Below are 23,394 nucleotides of genomic sequence, written 5' to 3'. Positions count from 1 at the left end.
TTTGTTCATTCTTACTGGAAGGGAACTTGTTCGCTAGGAAGTTGGCTGATGAGAAAACACAGTTGAATACGACCTTAAGATAAAATTCTTAACAGTGTGAGATCCAGCCTGTAACACTCCATTGGAGATATCCCCAGATGAGGAGGCAAAAACAGAAAACCACTGCAAAATGTGTGCGACTCATGGTGTACGTCGAAACAGTCTGGAATTTACACCAAGAGCAAACATAGGTATTTTTAGTTTCTAAATGAAAATACTCACCAAAGGAACAATGGTAAGACAATAATAAGGGCCTTAATATGAGTGTCTCAGCACTTCTAATGTGTGAATGCTATACCTAGAATAAACTGCATGGTATTGAAATTATCAGGCGTGGTACTACTACATCATTAGGACATGTTGTACCTTTAATTTGAGATTTTAGGACATTGTCTTAGAGGTCCCTTACAAAACACCTAATCTCTGAATAATTGGGGACCTCAGCACCTGGTTTGATAAACATGATTTGCCCATAATCTAATGCTTGGTATCAAACATGGGAACAGTGATTTTTGTTCAACTAATTATTAGTATCACCAACACCGTTGGGTACACACCCGATGCAATTCTTGCCCCTCATAACTTCATCACATAAAACAAAAAATATCATGTTTACCTTTGCTGATCTTGCAATAACTCAGTTCAACCTACTTATCTTTTCTCCAATGAAGAGTACCACCACAAACTCTAAGACGGTGCTTCCCTAGGCTTTTGGAGCCACAACCCACTTTTTAGGACAACAAACATTTGTGTCCCACCTAACTTCAATAGACATGAGGTGGGCCATTTTCACATAACCAAAGCATCATGTGGTAGTGCACTGTCCTTTATAGAAAGCACATTTTCCATTAAATTTGCACAGGCATACGGTTTTACTGATAAAACGGTATTGCACACAAATGATAATGTGTGGAAATCAGGTTTCAATAAGTAAAGTATCTTGGTTTGCTTTGATATTAAAATTATTCTTTCCATTACACTTCAGAATTAAAAACTAGAGTGCATCATTTTTTGCTTTTCTAACTGCTTACTGTGCACAATTCATTAGAAGGTTTTACATTTTGTTGTGTGTCACAAAAATGGCATCCTACAGCCTTTCCTTCCAAACACTCTGTACCCAGCAAGATTATCACATAACTCACTTCAGTTTTCTTTCTCTGACTGCAAAGCAAGAAAAATTTGTAAAATCAATTCCCATGTTAACTAAAATAAGCAGCACTTTGTCAGAAGACATAGCCTGATCTTTGACCTCTGTCCTTAAAGGTCAGCAAATTTGAGAAGATAAATGCAGAATTTAAAGGCATCTGTATTTATGAACATTCACGACCCACCAAACATCTAGTCACGACTTACAGTTTGAGACACAGTGATCTAAGACAACTTGTAAAGCTTGAAATAAAACGGTACCTACCCACTTTCTGTATTAACCTAACCTCTGCATTATTTAACACCCCAACTATCACACATCTGGTGTCTTCCACCTTGGGAGTATTTGATGGATCAGTGTCTGTCTTTTCCCGGTGTCTCTCCTTTGTTTCTATTAACTTTCATAGTCAACTTTGTACACTGCTGTGCTGCCTTTATACTAGGTTCACAGTATATTAAAGCACATTCATGCATACATGCAAAAAGACCTTTGTTTAGTGTTAGAAATGGGGGTCTCTAGTTGGCAATGGTTTGCACCTTGTCCAAGTTGGGACCCTTCCTTCTAGTCAGGATAATGGAGTTACACTCCAAAATTAACACCTGCTCACTCCCTTGGTAGCTTGGCACGAGCAGTCAGGCTTATCTTAGAGGCAGTGTGTAAAGCATTTGCACGTAACCAACAGTAATACAGTGTAAGCACTACAAAAGGAGACCACACCAGTTTTAAAAAATATCCAATATTTTTATATACTTAAGACAAGACCAAAAACGATAAAAATCCACAATACAGTACTAAGAAATATTCAGTTATCAAAATAACCTTGAAATACAGTTCTTGAAGTCGATAGCTCAGTCCGGGGCTATCCCGGCATCTTGAACAAACAAATCCAAACAGTTCTGGCTGACCGCGGCGTCGCGGGCCAACTGCGGTGTCGGGAAGACCCGCAAAACAGTACCTTTAGAAATGCATGAGTCGGGGGCCTATCATTAAGTTCTGAAAGCATGACGTCCGCAGGCGTTGGTTCCGGAGGTCAGTGCAGGTGTTGTCGGGCCCTTGAAGTCACACACGTTGCAGTTCGAACTCCTCGCGGTTGAAGTCAGGAGCGCTGCCATCCGCAGGCGCCGGGTGCTGCGGTGCTAAGTGAGGTCGTGGTGTGAGCAGCAGCTTGGGGGCGGCATCAGATGGCGACATCGGTGAGATCAGGGTCGCGGTGCAAAGTGATCTGCTACTCTTCGCGATGCAGGCAGTTCACGATTCAGGCAGCGTCATCGTCGACTGATGAACTGGAGTCGATGGCGCCGGTGTCGGTAGGCAAAGTCTGCGGTGCGGGAGGAGGATGGTGCGTCGTGTAACTTACGAGCGGTGCCCTCGAACCACGGTGCAAGCAGCGGCACCGATTTTGATGTGGAGCGACATCGTCGGGGATACCAAGGCGGCGTCATGAAGCATGGCGGTGCGAAGTGCGGTGCTCACAGGTCGTGGCATCAGATGGCGTCGTTGGTGAGACCAGGGTTGCGGTGCTGCATGCGGCGGTGCCCTCTGCAGTGCCTTCAGGATATGGAGTCGGCAGAGTCATTGTAGACAACATCGGGTTGCTTTTCTTCTGTTGCAGCACAAAAGACACAGTCCCCAGTGCTGAGGGCAGAAGTACTCGAAGTCTTTGCTGTTCCTAAGACTTCTTGAACGGGGGCACATTTTACCCCAAGCCCTTGGAGATACTCAAAGAAAGAAGTTGTAGAAAGTTCCGTCAAGTCCTTTCACTGCCCAAGACAGAAGCAGCCACTGCAGACCAACACAGCAAAGCACTCAGCAAAGTGGTAGTTCCTCCTCACAGCCTCTCCATCTTTTCTTCTTGGTCCAAAAGAGTTCTAAAGTTCAGGGGTTCAGGCCCCACTATTTGTCCTCTCAGGCAGACAGTGTCTGTGCCCAGCCAGAACCAGTTCTGCCGTCTCTGGTGTGGCTTCCTGGCAGGAGGTGGAGACCGCATTGTCAAAGGCAGACCAGGCCCATTCAGGTGAAAGGAAATCTCCTCCCCTACTCGAAATGATGCCCAGGTCTATTCAGCCCTTTCCTTACTCACTTAGACTATCTCGAGCCACTGCTCCACCCCAGCCCCTGTCATCCAAAACCCAGGCAGTCAATCCACAACTCCAGCAGAGGCCTACTGGATGGCTTAGAAAATACCTACTTTCTAAAAGTGGTATTTTCAAACACAGAATGTAAAAATCTGCTTCACTAAAAGATGCATCTTTAGATTCTGAGTTCAGGCATACTAAACTTTATTTTTCTATCTAGTGCCTAGGGCCAGTTATGTTTATAAGATGTTATAAACAAACTCCCCATTCTATCCTATGGGAACAGGTAGCCTTGCAATAGTGAAACACGAAATTGGCAGTAATTCACTCTCCAGACATGCCACACACACCAGGGCATGTCCTACCTTTCTCATACACTGCACCCTGCCCACAAGGGTACCTTGGGCCTACCTTAGGGGTGACTGACATGTAACAAAAGGGAGGGTTAGAACCTGGTAATTTGGGACACTTGCCCAGACTGCACACAGGCTCTGCAATGGTAGGCCAGAGTTACATTTAAAGGCTGTTTGTGTGGGTGGCACAATCCAGTGCTGCAGCCCACTAACAGCATTTGATTTACAGGCCCTGGCACACTCAGTGCACTTTACTAGGGACTGACAAGTAAATCAAATATGCCAATCATGGAAACGCCAATCCATAACACAGTTTACAACAGGAGCACTTTCACTTTAACACTGATCAGCAGTGAGTAAGTGCGCAGAGACGCTAAACCTGCAAAAACAGAGTCAAAATGGGAGGTCAGAAAGCAAAAACTCAGGAGAGACACGTCAAATGATGCCAAGTCTAATAGTTAGCATCTCCAATTCAGGTCAAGCTTTTACCTAGACCTAGTGAATACAAGATATTTAATTTCTGAGATATCCTAGTGATCAGAACTACAAGTAGCTGAACATCACTCTATTTAGAAATTCCAATGCCCCACATCACAACAAATGCTGTGTCATGTCTTGGTTTGGCTACTATCCCTGAGAGCCATTAAACATATCAAGGATGGAATAATTATTTGACACCAGGGTCATGACCACCTCATATGAACCTAAGGTTCAAAGATGGTGGTAAACATATGTTGTTATAGTAGCTTTTTCACTGTTTCAGAATACAAGAAGCAACCGAGGTTCAGCTGAGAACATAGAACAGGAAGACATACTGAGAAACAAGGGTGATGGCTCAAGAGTAGAAAAGATAGAAAATGAACAGTCTTAGGGTGAATGCTGCATAAATAAAATAAATATGCAGTTAAAAGGAATAAAGTAGGCAAATATTTGTGGGAACAAATTAAGCTATGTTCACTCAAGGTTCTTTTCACAATTTTGGGAAGACTAGTCACAGTGATTTTAAAAGGTCTCATTTAAAACTCCATCACACTCAAGTGGGCGGCATTTTCTGCTGAATTAATTTTATTCAATTCGTAAAAGCAGTCATAGATAAATATATAACTCCTTTCCCTTGATACCTAAAAACTAGCTATGAAAAAACCCAGGTGCTCTAAAGACCTTGATGGTTGTATGTAGAAGACTTTACCGTTCAAAATCCCAAGGAGGCTATTTATTCATTAAATATTTTCTGAGGTGGTTCCGATTATATTTAATATATAATATAAATTAAATACTTTACCAGTAATGTCCATAGACCCAGATGTCTGAAGACATTCCAAAATCAAGTGCAACCCTATAGCCTCCAGAAATGTAGCTCATTGGTGGGCAAAGTAATGCTATTGAGTCTTCTGGTCTTCTGAAGAGGAACTGCTAAGGTCTGGGAGAATTCAGTGGTGTACATTGATTTCCATCATGAACAATGTCTGCTCATCAGTGGAGGCCGGCACAGGTAAGAGCAGTGGGGCGGGCCAGATTGGGGGGGGAAATGACAGATGACGGGATAGGTACAATTAAATATCAAATAAATGCTTCCCTTGCACTCGCCGCACGCCAAATCGACAATGCGGCGAGTTCAAGGTAAGTGGTTTTACCTATCCCAGCATCTGTTGACTTGCCCGCACCCCACCTCTTTTACCTGTGTCAGCCACCATTGCTGATCATATGTAAAGCAAGTGCAGGATCACTATAATGGGAACTGGGCACTCTCACCCTCCTCATAAGATGCAGGCTAGGCAATGAGTCAAATGTACCCGATTGTAAAATCATGGGACTGTTGAACTTGTGTGATGGCCCTTCAGCCAACCCATAATCACTGGTAGACTGTTCCTCTCTACACAAGGGCTGGTGAACTCATCTCTGGTGGTCCATCAGTAATCACCCAGAGCAACAAGACTGAACAACCAAGTTCCTGCGGCAAAGTTAATAAAGAACCCCCTCCCCCACCCTACTCTCATGCAGGCTTCCAGTCCTGTTCCCCTGAGTGATATTGATATGCACGATTTACCTGTACGATGAACTAGGGTGTCTCAGACTTATCTGTACTGATGCCCTGTGTATTAGCCATATGCGCACAGGTGGTACTGGTTCCTATTCCAGTGAACCCAGTGTGCCAGACTCACATGCCTGTGCAAGCCTAGTGTTTCATAAATGTTCCCATAGCCATGATTAGTCAGGTTTACTTGTACCCGTGACCCTGGAGTATTAGACTCACCTCTGCTAGCGCCATTGGCTGATGTGCTGATGATCTGTGTGGCAGACTCCCCTGCATCAGTCATCCTGTGGAGTGAGACCCCCCTCTGCTTTTGCCCCAGGTGTACCAATGACTGCAGTGGGTTAAATTCTTCTTCACTACTAACCATGGTGGGTCAGACTTACCTGCACTAGTGACCTTCGTCTTCTCTGTTCTCTCTTTATTAACCTGTTGAAGCTGCGGGCTGGTGAAGGCTGCGACTGCGAGTAGCTTCCTCTCAAGGCTACACTGGGGCAAAGAGATGTTCTGCTGCTGGGCTTGGATTGTAACCATGGGTCGCATTAAGTGCGCGTCACCATTCGTCATCGCCGGAGATCTCTGAGGAAGAGAAACAGATTTGCCAGGAGTTGTGGGGATCATCCGGAAGAACCTTGAAACCTGCTGTGCTATCCTATTACATAAATGATTTCAAAATCGATTACTAATGGGGCTATATTTTGATGAGAGCGGGTCTTTCAGCATCATCATTCATATCATGTTTATTAATATGCAAGAGGGAAAGTACTTGATATAGCCATTTGTCTATTTTGTATTGTTTTCCAATTAGTCTGTAAATCAATCCGTCTATTCCTCACGCCCACCTATCTATCATGCTTATGCATATGTTTGTTCAGTACATCATCTGTATATTCAGTAAATTGATTTGTATATTTATCTTGTTTTTTTCTAATTCTCCCTATTTAGGTATATACTTGTATGTCTCTTCGTTTATCGGGTCAGGCCTACAGACAGATTTTAGCTGCTTGTTTGGGAATGACCTCTTGGAAACCAAAAAAAAAAATCGTTCAGTTTAGCAGCTTCCTCTCCTACTACTGGCTGACTTTATGCCTGTCTTTGATAATGTGCAGCGCTCCACTACCTTTTGGCCAGGTTTGTGCTATATAAATACCAAATACATACATACATACAAACAGTGATCATAGAGCCAGCCCACTGCTTACTATTTGATGGCTTTATTGTCACTCATTTATTTCCTTCATATTCATTGGGTTTCCATCCTCTTCTTGCTTTTGTCCCTCCCAGGGAGCACAGCTTTTTTGCCATCCTTTTGATTGGATGACTCGTATCCTTCCACTGCTTACATTGAGTGAACCACTGTTTTGTTTTAACAATAAATGAGAAAGTATGTATTTTAATGCTGTTCCCCCATTACATCTCCAACCCCTGCCCTTGATCATCCATTGCTTCCCTCCCACTTTAAAGGTAACAAGTCTACCCCGCTGAAGCCCTCTGGTATTCTCAATGAAAGCAACTCTCAGTGCCACACTTTTGTCACACTGCACTGTCCTTTTTCATTACAAACAGACCTGTGAAACTGAGCGTCATCATTATAAAACCTGGAATTTGCAGAGCTTTAACAAGACAAAACAAATGTAGCACTAAGTGCTGTATAAAAGCAAGTTATTATCATACTGGTAGGTAATAAATCTTTATTCGATTGTGCGTTATAATCAGAAAAGATAAAAACATAAGAACCAAATAAATTCGTTCAATTTATAATATAGTGGCCACCGTATTGCGCTCAGGTTGCACATTCTATAAACATTAAGTACAATTTAGAGGAAAACAAACCAACCTACCTATCAAGTCATTGTAAATTAGGTGCACATAATTCTATTCCAATATAGAGCTCCTTTTAAATAGGAAGTAACAGCCAGCATCACCGCATGATCAGGTAATAGCCGTAAATGTAAAAAGGCAGGACTAAATTAGATGAAACCCCTGGATTTTAAAAGCGGTATTAAATATTTTTTACACAAAAAATATTAACATTTACAGAATAAAACCAGATGTTTCAGGGTTTGGGGGGTGCAACCGTCAGAGGGACAAATTAAAAGTGCAAGGGGATCAAACTGACCAGGGGGGAAGCAGATCCTTGTACGGATAGAGCCCAAATGAAATTTGAAAGCAGTGATCTGTACTAAGGATGTCTAATGGCTGTAAGTTAAGGTTTGATGCCTGAGGATCTCTTAGTGTATTCCTCCAATGCCCTGGTTTCCCTCTCATCCTTCAGTTGGTTTAAGAATCGTTCCCTAGGATCTCCTTTTTTAGGAAACTGTGGCCTATCAAAAAGGTACTGTTTGACTTGACATCTTTTGGCGTGTTTCCCCTGCGTTTTTGCTTTCTGACCTCCCGGTTTTGACTCTGTTTTTGCTGGCATAGTGTTTCTGCGCACTTTTCTTACTGCTGATCAGTGGTAAAGTGCAAGTGCTCCTGTGGTAAATTGTGTTATGAATTGGCGTTTCCATGATTGGACATTTGATTTACTTGTTTGACCCTAGTAAAGTGCACTGAGTGTGCCTGGGCCTGTGAATCAAATGCTACTAGCGGGCCTGCAGCACTGATTGTGCCACCCATGTTAGTAGCCTTGAAAAGGTAACTCAGACCTGCCATTGCAGAGTATGCGCGCAGTTTGTAACTGCCATGTCGACTTGGCCAGTGCACACAATTGCCAGTCCCTCACCTTCCCTTTTCTTACATGTCAGTCACCCCTAAGGTAGGCCCAAGGTACCCCTGTGGGCAGGGTGCAGTGTATGTGAAAGGCAGGACCTGGCCTGGTGTGTGTGGCATGTCCTAATAGTGAATTACGGCCAATTTCGTTTTTCGCTATTGCAAGGCTACCTGTTCCTTTAGGATAGAATGGGGAGTTTGTTATAACATCTTATAAACATAATTGGTCCTGTGAATTAGGTAGGAAAATAAAGTTTAGTATGCCTGAACTCAGAATCTAAAGATGCATCTTTTAGTGAAGGTGATTTTTACATTCTGTGTTTGAAAATACCACTTTTAGAAAGTAGGTATTTTCTTGCTCAGTCATCCTGTGTGCCTCTGCTGGAATGTGGATTGCCTGTCTGGGTTTTGGATGACAGAAGGCTGGGGAGTAGGAGTGGCTCCAGATAGTCTAGATGGGTCAGGAAAGGGCTGATGGGGGAAGGGGGAAGGGGGAAGGGGGAGGAGATTTCCTTGCACCTCAAAGGGCTTGCCTCTGACCATGCCGTCTCCACCTCCTGCCAGGAGGTCACACCAGAGAAGGCAGAACTGGTTCTGGCTGGGCACAGACACTCTCTGCCTAAGAGATCAAAAGATTTTGGGATATAAATATTGGGGCCAAGACCCTGAACTTTAGAACTCTTTTGGACCAAGAAGACTGCCAAGAAGAAGAGCTGGAGAAGCTGTGAGAAGCAACTACCACTTTGCTGTGTGCTTTGCTGTGTTGGCCTGCAGTGGCTACTTCTGTCTTCAGCAGTGAAAGGACTGGACTGAGCTTTCTGCAATCTACTTTGTGATTTTCTCCAAGGTCTTGAGGTAGAGCTTGCCCCTGATGAAGAAGTCTCAGGAACAACAAAGACTTCAAGCTCTTCTGTCCTCAGCACTGGGGACTGTGTGTTTTATGCTGCAACAGAAGAAAAGCAACCTAATGACGTCTACGATGCCGCTGCCGACTCCGTGTCCTGAAGGCACCGCAGAGGGCACCGCCACAACGCCGCCCCGCGATCCTGGTCTCACCGACAATGCCTGCTCATGCCGCCACCAAGCCGCTGCTTGCACTGCAACCTGTAGGCACCACACTCCGCACCACCTTGCTTCACGACGACGCCTTGGTATCCCAGACACCGGCGCTCCACGACGAAATCTACGCCGCTGCTTGCACCGTGGTTCAAGGGCACCGCTCATAAAGTTACACAACGCACCGCCCTCATCCCGCACCGCAGCCTTGGCCTTCCGATGCCGGCGCCATCGACTCCAGTTCGTCAGCTGAGGACAGCGCTTCAGCAACGGCAATGCTGCTGCTTGCACCGCGACCTGCCAGTACCGCAACGAGCACCGCATTCACTTTGCACCGTGACCCTGATTTCACCGACAACGCCATCTGATGCCGCCACCGAGCCACTGCTTGCACCGCGACCTGAGGGTACCGCACGCCGCACCGCTGCACTACACACCGCAGCACCTGACGCCTGCCGACGCCAGCGCTCCTGACTTCAACAGAGAGGAGTTCGATCTGCAACGCGTGTGACTTCGAGGTCCCCGACAACTCCGGCACCGACCTCCGGAACCGACGCCTGTGGATGCCGTGCTTTTGGAAGCTCGAGAGGTCGCTGATGCCCTGCATTTCTAAAAGGTACTGTTTGCGGATCTTCCCGATACCGTAGCTGGCCTGCGACACTGTGGTCAGCCAGAACTGTTTGGATATGTTTGCTCACAACGCCGTGATAGCCCCGGATGGAGCTATTGACATAAAGGAACTGTTTATCAAGAATATTTTGATAACCAAAGATTTTTAAGTATTGAATTATGGATTTTTATCGTATTTGGTCTTGTCTTAAGTATATAAAAATATTGGATATTTTTCTAAACTGGTGTGGTGTCCTTTTGCAGTGCTTACACTGTATTACTGTTGGTTACGCGCAAATGCTTTACCCACTGTGTAGGAGAGTGGCATCGACTGCATAGTTGCCCCCAACTTTTTGCTTATGTTTTGACTGTTTTATGACACTAGCCAGGCTGTGGCCCTGCTATCCAGGACCCCAGCCTATCTGCTTCTTCTCTAAACTGATGTGAGTACCCTATCAGCCCCTAAACTGATACTGAGGACACCCTATCAGCCCCTTGTAGATGGTACCCTAGGGACCCAGGGCAAGGGTCCCTCAGAGGCCTACCAGGGGCTGCAGCACTTATTGTGCCACCCCTGGGACAGCCATACCAAATGACACCACCAGACCACTACTGTAGTCTGGGTAAGGTGGTGCTTGCACTCCTTACAGGGATATAGGTATCCTGTATCCCACTTAATACAACACATATATCCTCATAGGTCACCCCTAAAGCAGGCCTTGCTAATCCTACAAGGCAGGGTGCTGAGATATGTGTGAGGGGGAACCCCTACCTGAGTAGGGCCCCTCTGCAACCTTCGTAAAATCATTGCTGGGCTGTTTGTAGTGTAGCCATACCATATACTCTTAACCGCATTATAAGTATATCGCGATAGCGTGATAACTGGAGAATGGCTACACAGAACCATATCGTGTTTGGTGTCAAACATGTAGGAATCATACCCCCAATCCAGCCATGGGACTGAGGGCATGAGTCCCCCCTGCTAGAGGGGCGATATGGGAAAAGCGGCAGAATTTAGACACCAATTTAAAAGTGCACACGTAGTACAAAATGGATGCTACCCGCCACCCACACGACTGTGGCTGCCTGTTGCTGGGCAGAACTCCAGCCATGTCAGCTGGACAATAGGAATCCTGTTGCAGGGAGGTGTTGCCACCTCCCCAGACAGACTATGTGGATTGGAACTGGGTGGGTGCACCATAGGATGCCTTTCAGAGTTGCACGTAGGCTTCCCAAGTGCCTACATTCTGCATACACCGCCTGGAACCGGTTCAGGGGCATCCTGTCCCCTGCCCTGGTGGGAAACACACAAAGGGGAGAGGGTGTAGCCACCCTTTTCCCGCCTGACCTCTCATTGGTGGGCTCTGATCTGGACACTCCTCTAATCTTTGGATAAAGGTGAATTCTGGGTCCCCAGAGCCTCAGATTATTCTTGAACTTCGACTTGCTGCCGCACAGCTGAATGAAGAAATCTCCCTTGGGGTAAAGGAGTTACTCCCCTGCTTGGCAGGCACCTGAAACACTGCAAGTGACCCTGTTGGAACCTCGCTGCTCCTACGGACATCGACGACTCTTTCCTACCTTTAGGTGGGTTTCCAAGCATCCCAGAGGCCAGTGAGTGTGCACAGCAAAGCTCGGCACTGTGGACCCCGTGGGTGCCGAGATCCCCAATACCCCAGGACACCGGCCACCTCTTGCACAGCACCTGACCCAGACAAGTGGGGAAGTTGTGCTTTGGCTCATTATTGAGCCAACCTCTCAGCATCATCTGTGCCAAAGATCGACGCCCTAGCCCGCTCCGGCGATCCGTGGGTGCATCTTTATGCACGCCAAATTGCTGCCTCCTATGGTCCCTTGTCTCTCGACTTGTGGGCCCTAGCAGAGGTCAATCTTCGATTCCAAGAGTTCTCCTAGTTGCTCCAGGCCTGCTCTTCAGTCTCCTCACTGGAGACCTCGTGCAGACCTAGTGGGTCTGCACCAGTAGCAGTTTTGTGTTTCTTGCGTGGGTTGCGGTTGCCAAGGCTTAGTGGATCCAATCCGGACACTAACACCACAGCGACCCTCATCCTTTGTGGGACAGTTGCCCTCCAGAAGCTGGCTTTCCTGGACGCCTCCTGGACCCCGTGGCTGACGATCCAAAATACTCCTCTTCTACCTGGAAGCACCCGACATTGAAGGGCTCCTTCTCTTGAGCCCCCTGGTCACTGTGCCGTGACCCAGACTCTGTCCCCTCTGCTTTCAGGTCCTTCTCTACAAGTTCTATATTTTCATTCTTCACGACAACGACGACGCTTCTTGCTAGCAGCAGTTCTTCACGTTTTGCCATTGAAAATCAGCCCGCGACCCGACATCGATAACGACCTATGCACCCGGCTTCCCTGGGGCAGGTAACAGTGGTACCTCGGGACTATCGTGGGTGTGGGCCCTTTAAATGCTTAACTCTAAAGTATTGAACTTGAACTCCTGCTAGAAGTGTTTTTAATCTTGAAAAATTCAACCACGTCATTCTCCATAGGCTTTAATAGAGATCCCTACAGTAACTTTAGCCACTGCACGCGTCTCCCGTGGGTCCCCTTTCTCACTACCTTGGGTGGTTTCACAAGGGGCCAGCGACCCTAAATGCCCTAGGCATTGTCGTGGTTCTTATACCACTTTTTTGATATATGGTTTGGTCCCCCCCTGGGGCCCTGTGATTCCAGTGCTATCTATTGTAACTATCAATGCTTGTTTTAATTGTATCTTCACCTCTAGCCTCATAAAGAGACTAGTGGGGTTATTCCTAGAATAAATACATATATTTTATATATATACCTGTGTGGACTACTATTTCATTTGGTTATTCAAGAGGTTATCTATGGTAAAACAATAAGCTTAACACTCCTTCAAGACTTAGCCTGAAGGCTGCTCTCCACAGCTACCACTAGGATAGCTTTCTTTAAAGGTTGTCTTTAACCTATCACCATAAGAGTCGAATTGGACTGGTACAAGGTGTCCCCTATAACTAGAGGACAGCATATGCCAGGCCAACTTCTCACATTGGTGTGCAGCGGTTGGATTCAAGCTTGCCATTGTTTTACCAGATAACAAATTGAATTTCTAAAGTGAAAGCCACTTGGTACTAAAGGTACATATAAATTTAAGCTTAGAATACAATAAGTTCTACTGAACTTAGGAGTTCTGTGTAGAGGGCTTAGCACACCTTGACTACAACTCAAGAAAGGGTTCAGTAGGCCACACCTAGTGTAGATAGATACACCAGTACCACTACACTAGAAATGTCTTCAGGTTCAGGAGCCCATCAGGCCCTGGAAGGACCCTCAAAGGTCCCAGTCAACAAGTATGACAACCTCTCTTTTGCAGAGCTTAGGGAGATGTGCACTACTAGGCAACTGAAGACAAACAAGGGTGCCAACACTCAACGTCTCAGGGAAATCCTGCTCATTGCAGACTTCAAGCAGACTCTAGTGTCTGAAGGGGTAGACCGGTTGGGTGGGCATCCTGCTGAAGAGGACACCCTAGTGGTGGACTCTGATGAGGACCAGGAAGAGGAAGTTGAACTTGACCTGGATGAATCAGACCACTCACAACATGAAGGTGATGGCCCAAGAGGCACTCCCTCCATCCCTAATGGGAGAGTGGTAAGCCTGACTGCTCATGTCAAGCTACCAAGGGGGTGAGCAGGGGTTATTTTAGGAGTGTAACTCCTGACTAGAGTTGTGGTTTCTGCCTGGCTTTGGCAAATGCCCTAGCCTACCAAAAATCCCATTTCTAACAGGTACGTACAGTCTAGGGAGTGAGCAATATTTGTTATATAATTTAACCACGGTATCTTGTGGTCATACATACATACACCCGAGACAACCCTCAATCATGCTCTTGTTAAAATTCAGTTTCTCGTCCCACCATACTGAGATCCAAAGTAACAATAGGGCCAATTTAACTTGATCCTTCACATATTTCAGTCCCAGTTCTTTGTGAATAAAACAGGATGCACTATTTATACCCAGGCCCATTTCTACAAAATTGGTTCTCTAGCTGCTGTATCGCCTTGCAGTTACGGCACCTTCAAATTGCAGCACCGTATGTAAATACTAGGAGACATTTCATTCTATAGATTTGGAGTAGGGGCAGAATGTGTTTGTTGCCGATCGATGAGAAGAATCTAAACAGAGTGCTACAAGCTTGACTAAATTTAGAGCATCGGTTAGATATACAGGTTAGCCAATTATTCTGATAGTCAAATGACACTCCCAAATAAGGAAAAGTAGACACTCTAGTAATTGTTCGCCCCTTTAGATCTATAGGTCTAGTTTTTGCAGCCTTCTTCCCACAAACCATATAGTGAGTCTTGGAGATATTTGTGTCCAGACCCAAGTCATCCATAAAATTGACGAAGAGATCAACCAATAGCTTTAGCCCATTTGCCGTTCTGGTCATCAACACCACATCATCAGCATAGAGCAGGGAAGGCACACTTACTGACTTTATCTTGGCTGGTCAACCCCATTGGCAATCAGACAGGTGTTCAAGCTATTTATGTATAACAAAATTAAAATTGCTTTACTCACACAGCCCTGCCTTAGACCCTGTGGGAGACTAAATGATTGGGTGCACTCCCCCTCCATACCATATCTGACACAGGCATTTACGACCATGTGTAGGGCTCTAAGAAAGTTGACCAGGTGGGAAGGTAGTCCTAATACTCCCAGAGTGTCCCAGAGCTTTGACCTGTTTACCCGGTCAAAGGCGCTACGGAGGTCCATAAATGCGAGAAAATGGACCCCTGTTTCGCCACTACATATTTACCTATCAAAAGCTTAAGGTTCACACTGTGTTCCAACGTGCCCATCCCTTCCCAAAATCCATATTGGACAGGGCAAACTAGATCATTGGCTTGGGCAATGAGAGCTACCACCTTCACACCTGAGTTTAACAGCAAAATCTGTCTAGAACAGGTGGGGTCCTGCCTATTCCCTTTTCTAAAGACTGAGACTATGGTAGCAGATCTCCAAGACGAGGGTAAGCCAATATGGGCCACGGCATTAAGTACATTAGTCAAAACAGAGGCCCAGAGATGTGGTTCTACCATATATAATTCCATAGGTATCCCATTTGGACCATGGGCTTTGTTATAGGGGCTGCTGATTATATCTACATAAACCTCCTTAGGATCAAACCTAATCTCAATGGGGTACAAGCCACAATCTTTATCCATAAAACGGGCACATCCATATCCAGACCATTGACTCTATGATAGTGAGCCACCCAGTGCGTTTGAGAGATGGAAGAACCAATGTCATCCTGAGCAGCCACATTAAGCTGCCTTCCATTGACCACTGCCCAAAAACCCCTAGAATCCTTAGTAACACAAGTAGACACCAAACGTTCCCAAGAGGCCTCTTTAAGCTCAGCTTTCCGCTTCCCAATAGCTAATTTATAGGCCCTTTTTGCTTCCTTAATAGTAACCCGGTTGCGAGGTTTAAGATTGAGGGCCTCACGCAGGTACTTGCTTGCCTGCATGCATGATCAAACTAGCCCAATATTGTCACCCTATTTTTGCTTGATATAGCCCTCATATTAATGTTAGTAGAGCTATTTAATTGGTCAAACGCTTCCAAACTTGTGTCAGGTGATATTTCAAGGGCTAATAGGGGTTCCATGATAATTCCTAAGTTAGAACTAACTACCGATTTGTTTAGGGTTGGGATTGGAAGATTGTGCCACTTCACCCTAAGTCCCCTATCATTCACAGTTAAACCGGTCAGCACTCATTCTTATCACACTCAGACTACATCCCCCAGCTCTTTTAACAGTGATATCCTTTCCCTAAAAAAATGACTATTTCACATTCAAACAGCACAAAGATATTGATTTTCTGGTTACCAAATAGCACAATAATGTCATGCACTTTCTCTTGTTAAACAACTGTATTCAGTGGCAGCTGCACAGGATTCGAAGCAGTGGGGCAGGGCGTGGGGGGGTGTTCGGTACAGACAAAAAAAAAAAAAATAGAGAACTTACCTGCCGCATTGCTCCTCTCACATTCCGGTTCCGGGCTGAACACACTGTGCAGGCTCCCAGATGGCAATTCCTGATGCTGCTTTCATGCTGGGAATGCTATTCTCAGCATGAAAGCAGCACTGGGATTGGTCTGAGCGCCATGGTTCGGCATCAGACTTTGCCTGGGAGCCTGTGGCTTTTCTCCACCCGGCTGTACAACATAGCCGGGTGGAGAAATGCTAAGTGTGCATGACGGTTTGGCCAGCCTAAGAAGGCCGGCCAAACAGACATGCGCACTTAGTAGTGCCCATAACCCCTCCTCCCCACTGGTGTTGTAGGATGCATGGCCCCACCCTATGACGTGCCGATGGCAGCTGTAGGTAAGAAGAAAAATAAAATTATAATAAAATTGGGTTATTATCATTTTATTTGTCAAGTGTTTCCCTCTGCCTCCACCTAGTGGGGTGACACTCCTCCGCCATAACGGAGGAGCCACCCCTGACTGCATTATTTAAATAAAATGTTTATGTGTTGAACCTGAAATAACACCCAATTGGTGGTCATGAACTGTCTTACACAATGAAGAAAATGAACAAACAAGCACTGGTACCTGGTCAGCACTTTCCTTGAACCTGAAATAACACCCAATAGGTGGCCATGAACTGTCTTACACAATGAAGACAATGAACAAACAAGTATTGATACCTGATCAGTGCTTTCCTGGAGACATGTAACTGGCTCCCGACCATGTTGCAGGAAGAATTCTTCACCAGGGCCATCTGCATCTCTCAAGTTAGTCATATTTTCCAGACTAGGGGTGTCTGATGCCGTTTGGCCTAGGAGAGTCTTGCTGCTTGAATGCAAGAATGATCTGGCCGGAAGGAGCTCTAAGTACAGCTTTGCCCTCTCCTCTTCTGTTTGGGCTTCTGTATAAAGTTTCACTTCTGGAACAGGGTCCTGAACAACAAAGTTACAAAGGGTGATGTGATATCACAGAGGAAAAGTTCAACAGTAGTGCAGATCTTCACCTTCACAGACAGATCTTGTGGCGAGCTACCATATCGGAATAGGTATAGTAAGTAGATCAACCCAATGAGGCTCATTAGTATTCCAACACACCTGTACAAAATGGGAAATCATGTCTACCTATTGCTTTTCCAAAAACTAAATATTAATCTTAGATATGGAGTACAATATTACATGCAGAAGTAGTATGGAGGTTTGCTTAGCACAAGGCAATGTTTGCACAGTCAGATTGCTCATCACCAGATTCACTACAACAACACTGGGCAAAGAGATGGTGTGTATTAGGCACCCAAATATCAAGCTTCCTGAACATTTATGAGGGAAACATTCAGTTCTGTGGTCCAGGTTTCATAACTGCAAATGTAGGGACAGGGGCATGCATAGGGCAGCAGACCACTGTCCGAGCATTCATGTTCCAGCGCAGAAGCTATTGTGATTCATGTGTGGTAAAGGAGTATGGTTCACAGTGGCATTGGGCACGGTGCATAGTAATAGTGTAACAATTTCAGGACCCAAGTGATCAAAGGGAGCAGTGGGGCCAGTGCTTAATTTGTACTGGTGTTTGCTGGTGGTCGTCACCAGGACTTATTTCCAAAAGTATTTATGGGATTACACCACATGATGGCACTGTGAGTCATGGGTTGCGAACACTTATTGAGTTGATGATATGCAGTGCCTGAACAGTTGATATGGACATCGAATGGTGCTTCAGTTATGCCGTATATAACCCGCTTTGCACTGTGGCTTGGCTACCTATCTGGGGTATGTAACCGAAACACCCTCTTTGTTTTTGGATGTTTAGAAAATCAATAAAAATTGTTTTTAAAAAAACAAATGATGGCGCTGTGAGTCTAATATTCAGCAGAATTCATCAATGCAGCTGTAACGCCCTGAACGTCTCAGGATCGTTTAACAGACACGATAATGAGAACGCAACCACTTGTGAAGGTTTAGTTATTTTAATGAAGGCAAAAATAATACAAGGAATAAACAAAGGTTATAGTCACTGGAATCCTCCAGGCTAAGTACGTTACCAGCCCACAGCACGGATGGTCCTAACCGTCCTCTGCATATACGCCGATCCCGGCGTATGCCAACAGAGGGCAGAAATGAAATGGCCGACAATGCCAATCGGTAGGCTGTGAGGGGCACGAAGAGTGTTGGGGAGAATCGAGGAGTCAGGGAAACACCCAGCCGGGGTCTCTACCTGAAGGGAGCAGCCGCTCAACCTCTTCCTCAGACTGCACCGGGACGCGGAGTCACCTCCTGGTGATGCGTCACCGATACCCCAATCACAAGCAAAGAAGACTGAACCGAGAGCAGCCGCTCGATCGATCCCGTGGACTTCCGAGTCTGTAACGCGGCAAACACCTCCTGGTGTGCGTTACAGCTGGCAGTCCCTGTATCTCTGGTCGGGCTGGGAGTTACGACTCCAACCAGCAAAAGCGCCACTGCGCTTTGACTCAGCCGAGTCAAAAAGCGAAGCTCAATGGTTATCCGGTAGAGCTTCCGGGTCCTTCACAGGTGACGATGGGGCAAGACACGGCCCAGGGAGTAACGACTCGACCTACCTCCGTTGTTGCCTTACTGGAGCACCACTCCGGAACACTGCTCTTCACTAAGCAGGTACGTCGGTGTAAACACAATATCCGACTGCGTTGTACCTCCCGGTTCCTCCCTTTATAGGGCGTGTTTTCCTTGAGTTATGTAACAGCTCTCCTGTTTACATAAGGGTGTTTTCCTTGAGTTATGTAACAGCTCTCCTGTTTACATAAGGGCGTGTTTTCCTTGAGTTATGTAACAGCTCTCCTGTTTACATAAGGGCGTGTTTTCCTTGAGTTATGTAACAGCTCTCCTGTTTACATAAGGGCGTGTTTTCCTCCCCTCGCATGACAGGAATTCTTGACAGTACATCCTCCCTCTCAGCGGCTCCCCACGGGTCCAGCGCTGGCAGGAAAACGCCGATGAAACAAGGAGACCAAGCGCGGAGCATGAACCCCTTCAGCCGGTTCCCATGACTGCTCCTCCGGGCCATAGCCTTTCCACGCAACCAGGTACCACAGCTTCCCCCTGCGCCATTTGGACGCCCGTATGCCCGACACTTCATACTCCACCTCCGACTCCACGCATACCGGCCTAGGTGTCCCAGACGGCTTGGAGGGTGCTGGTTTGAGCAATGATACATGAAAGACAGGGTGTATCCGCAACGACTGGGGCAAGCACACCTTCACGTTCACGGGACCCATACACTTGGTAATTCGATAGGGGCCCATGTACTTGGGATGGAACACACTGTTCTTTCGAAACCTCATGTTTCTTGTGGATATCCAGACGTAGTCTCCAGTGCGGTACAGTGGCCCGGGCCTTCTCTTCCTGTCTGCCGCAACCTTGTATCTTCTCTTGGCCTCTATTAGGACAGCCCTTGAGCGCATCAACGTGTCTTTTATGTGTGCCACCCTGTCCGCTGTGGCGGGAATCCTGTCCTCTCTGAACGGATGTAGAAATGGCAAGAACCTGGGATGTTGGCCATAGTTGCTATAGAACGGAGATGACTGTGTGGAGCTGTGAGTGGCGTTGTTATAGGCTATCTCTGCAACCCATAGCAAGTCGACCCATTCTTCCCTGCCCTGGTCCACAAAACATCGCAGATACTGTTTGAGCGTTTGGTTCAGGCGCTCGGTTTGGCCGTCCGTTTGAGGGTGGTAGCTGGTGGACAGGGCGGTCTTAACATGCAGCGCAGTGCACCAAGTCTTCCAGAATTGCGCAGTAAATTGCGACCCCCGGTCCGACACGATCACCCCAGGTAATCCATGCAGTCGTACCACATTCTTTAGGAGTAGTGACGCCAATTCCCCGGCCGTAGGGACTCTCTTGCAGGGGATGAAGTGCCCCATTTTCGTCAAGTAATCCACCACCACCAGTATTGCCGTCATCCCCTGGTCTACCGGTAGGCCCACCACGAAGTCCAGTGATATGCTATCCCATGGTCTATCCGGGGTCGGAAGTGGATGTAAGAGCCCTTGGGTTCGGCCATGGTCGGCCTTCATGGTAGCACACGTAGGACACTCCTGTCCCCACCTCCTGACATCCACTCTCATGGTTGGCCACCAGAAATGCCGTCCCATGCTAGCCACCGTTTTTTCAAAGCCCAAATGACCTGCGCATGGAGAGTCATGGCACCAGATGAATGCTTGTTTCCTTAGCCTAGGCGTGGGTATCAATAGGCACCTGCCCTTCAGGGGTATCCCGTCCTTCAGCTGCCATTCTCTGTGACTGAGGAGCCACCTCCGCCATGCGAATGACCTGATCCCTCTCTTTATTCCCCTCAGGAAAGTATCCGGTTGGATAACCCCCAATACCATCCTCGGGGAAATGATGGAATGCTCGGTCGCAGGCAATGGTTCCTTAACTGCAGATTGACGGGACAGGGCGTCCGCCTTCCGGTTTTCCGTCCCCGGCCGATATGTGATGCGGAAGTTGAACCCCGCAAAGAAGATCATCCACCGCAGCTGTCTGGGAGAAAGGTGTCTTGTGGCCGTCATGAACTGTAGGTTCCGATGGTCCGTGTACACCGATACCACATGTCTTGCCCCCATCAACCAATGCCTCCATTCGGTGAAGGCGTCCTTGATTGCGAGAAGCTCCTTCTCCGCAATATGGTAGTTGCGTTCGGCGTCGTTGAGTTTGCGGGACATGTACGCAACGGGATGAAGCACCCCTGTGTCGTGGTTGCGTTGGGACAAGATAGCCCCCAGCGCCACATCCGATGCGTCCGCTTCCACCACGTAGGGGAGATCCGGATCTGGGTGAGCCAACACCGGCGCCTTACCAAAGGCGCTTTTCAGGGCCTCAAAGGCTGTGTTCGCTTCAGGGGACCAGACAAACTCCTTGGACTTCCTCAGTAGCTGTGTGATTGGGGCCACCAATCCTGAAAATCCATCTATAAACCGCCTGTAAAAGTTGGCGAAGCCAATGAAACTTTGGACGTCCTTCACGCTTTGGGGCACCGGCCATTCTTTCACCGCCTTGATCTTTCGTTCTGCCATCTCCTGTCCCTCTGGACTCAGCATCACTCCGAGGAATTCCACGGATGTGACGTGGAAGTCACACTTGCTGAGTTTACAACACAGCATGTTTTCCCTCAGCTTTTGGAGCACAGCTTTGACGTGGTGTACGTGCTCCTCCACACTGGACGAATAGATGAGGATGTCGTCGATATATACGACCACGTAGATATCCAACTCCTCTCTGAATACCTCATTCAAAAAGTACTGAAAGGCGGGCGTTGCACAGACCGAACGGCATGACGAGGTACTCAAAAAGGCCGAACCTAGTCTTAAAGGCAGTCTTCCACTCGTCTCCGTCCCTCATGCGCACCAGATGGTATGCCCCTTTCAAATCCAACTTGGTGTAGATACGAGCTTTCTTGACCTGTTCCAGAAGTACACTGATGAGAGGCAAGGGGTACCGATTCTTTACGGTTATCGCATTCAATGCCCTAAAGTCCACACAGGCTCTCAGCTCCCCATTAGCCTTCGGGATGAAGAAGAGTGGCGAGGCGGCCGGAGACTTGGACGGGCGGATGAATCCTAGCTTGAGGAGTTTATCCAGGTACCCCCGGAGATGCACGTTTTCAGGCTCCGTCAGGGCATACAGCCTGCCGCTGGGAACGCTGGCCCCTGGCACCAGGTCGATCTGGCAGTCAAACTGTCTATGTGGTGGTAGCACTTCCGCCTTCACCTCATCAAATACATCCTCAAAACTGTGATAAGCCTGGGGGAGAGCCACATCTTTTTCTGCCGCTGTAGCCACCGTCTGACTCCCGCTCTCATCTGCGTCAAGGGATTCCGTTCTTATTCCACAATGCAGGATGCAATACGGTGACGTCAGTTCGATGCGATGTGTTGGCCAATCCACAGAGGGGTTGTGTTTCTGTAGCCACGGCAATCCCAATATGACGCCATATTGGGGCGCTCGGATGATGTTAAAATCGATTTGTTCCAAATGGTTCCTCCCACATCTCATCGGAAGGACCCCCGTGTGCTGCCCGATGGGCCCCGACGCCAATCGCCTTCCGTCTACAGCATAGACGTCTTCGGGTACAGCTTTGGGAAGAAGCACTAGCCCTAGCCTGCATGCCTCGTTGTGGTCCATGAACATGCCAGTGGCCCCTGAATCCACCATGGCCACAACGGGTATCCACTGGTCATGCACTCCCACGTGCACCGTGAGAAACAGGTGTCGTTGTCCTTTAGTGACCGAGTTGGAAAGTGAAGGGATGGATGAGTGACTCCGAGATGCCCCTTCTTTGGTCTGGGAGTCCTCTAGTTTTCCGCCGGTACGTCCACCACGGCTGTTACCGACCGGTTGGCCCGATAACGTGACGTCTTCGGTTTGGCAGGGCATTCACGTACGTAGTGGCCTTTTTTGCCACAATATAGGCACAATCCTTGTTTACGGCGTGACTCTTTCTCCGTGGCTGTGTGGCTCGCTCGGATTGCGCCGATGTCCATGGGTTCTCCCTTGGATGCGGTGGCAGTTTCAGGACTTCCCACTGTCACATAGGATGGAAGGGATTTTCCTTTTCTCCCATGATCCCCCTTTCTTTCACTTAGCCTATGTTCCAGCCGTAATACCAGGTTGATAAGGCCCTCACATGTCTTGGGTTGTGGGTCAATATGAGCCACGGCGTCCTTGAGCTCATCGCACAGCCCGTGATGGAAGAGCGCCGTCTGTTTAGCAACAGGCCACTTGGTTTCCGCAACCAGCCTTCGGAACGCGTTGAGATACTGCACCAGGTCGTTGGATCCCTGTCTCAACTCAAGCATTTCACGGTCCGCCGTGTACGAGTCAGCCCTTCTGTCGAATACCTTCAGGAATTCCTCGCGAAAAGCACCCCAATGACATAAGATGGGGTCGTCCCTGCTCACCAGAGGTACGGCCCATTGTGCCGCGTTTCCAGCCAAATAGGATATAAGGAAAGCCACACGAGCCTGACTCGTGGGGAACGCCCTTGGTTTGCACGATAAATGTAGCGCCACTTGTGTGAGGAATACCTGCACTGTGTTAGGATCCCCACTGTACCTCTCTGGTGTTGCCAAGGGGACGGCTACCGGCATTTCCACTACTACCGCAGGGGTCTGGTTCGTGAGGGAGGTGCTGGGCGTGAGCGGGTCCAATTGGATAGCATCCAGTCTGGCTTTTACATCAGCTGTTTCTTGCCTGGAGGCAGCCAATTCAATTTGCACGGTCGCTAAAGCAGCCAGCACATCATCAAGTGTTGCCATGTCTGTTATCGACCGGGAGACAGTTAGTGTTATTAAGGTCGGATATTTTGTAACGCCC

General features: G+C 47.4%; 1 protein-coding gene across 1 annotated transcript in view; it reads right to left on the bottom strand.

Moving 5' to 3' along the window:
• AFAP1L2 (actin filament associated protein 1 like 2) overlaps window positions 1–23,394 on the bottom strand; it is a 509,415-nt gene that overhangs the window by 34,410 nt on the left and 451,611 nt on the right. Inside the window, exons 14-15 of the mRNA XM_085603289.1 lie at window positions 16,729–16,980; window positions 6,033–6,225 (exon numbers count right to left, since the gene is read on the bottom strand). Coding sequence (XP_085459415.1) covers window positions 6,033–6,225; window positions 16,729–16,980 — 445 coding nt within the window. The remainder of the gene's footprint in view (window positions 1–6,032; window positions 6,226–16,728; window positions 16,981–23,394) is intronic.

Source organism: Triturus cristatus, chromosome 1_2 (assembly GCF_964204655.1).
Source record: "Triturus cristatus chromosome 1_2, aTriCri1.1, whole genome shotgun sequence".
NCBI classification, from domain to species: domain Eukaryota; kingdom Metazoa; phylum Chordata; class Amphibia; order Caudata; family Salamandridae; genus Triturus; species Triturus cristatus.
Note: the sequence above shows the minus strand (reverse complement) of the source record. Positions and strands in the feature narration are given on the sequence as shown.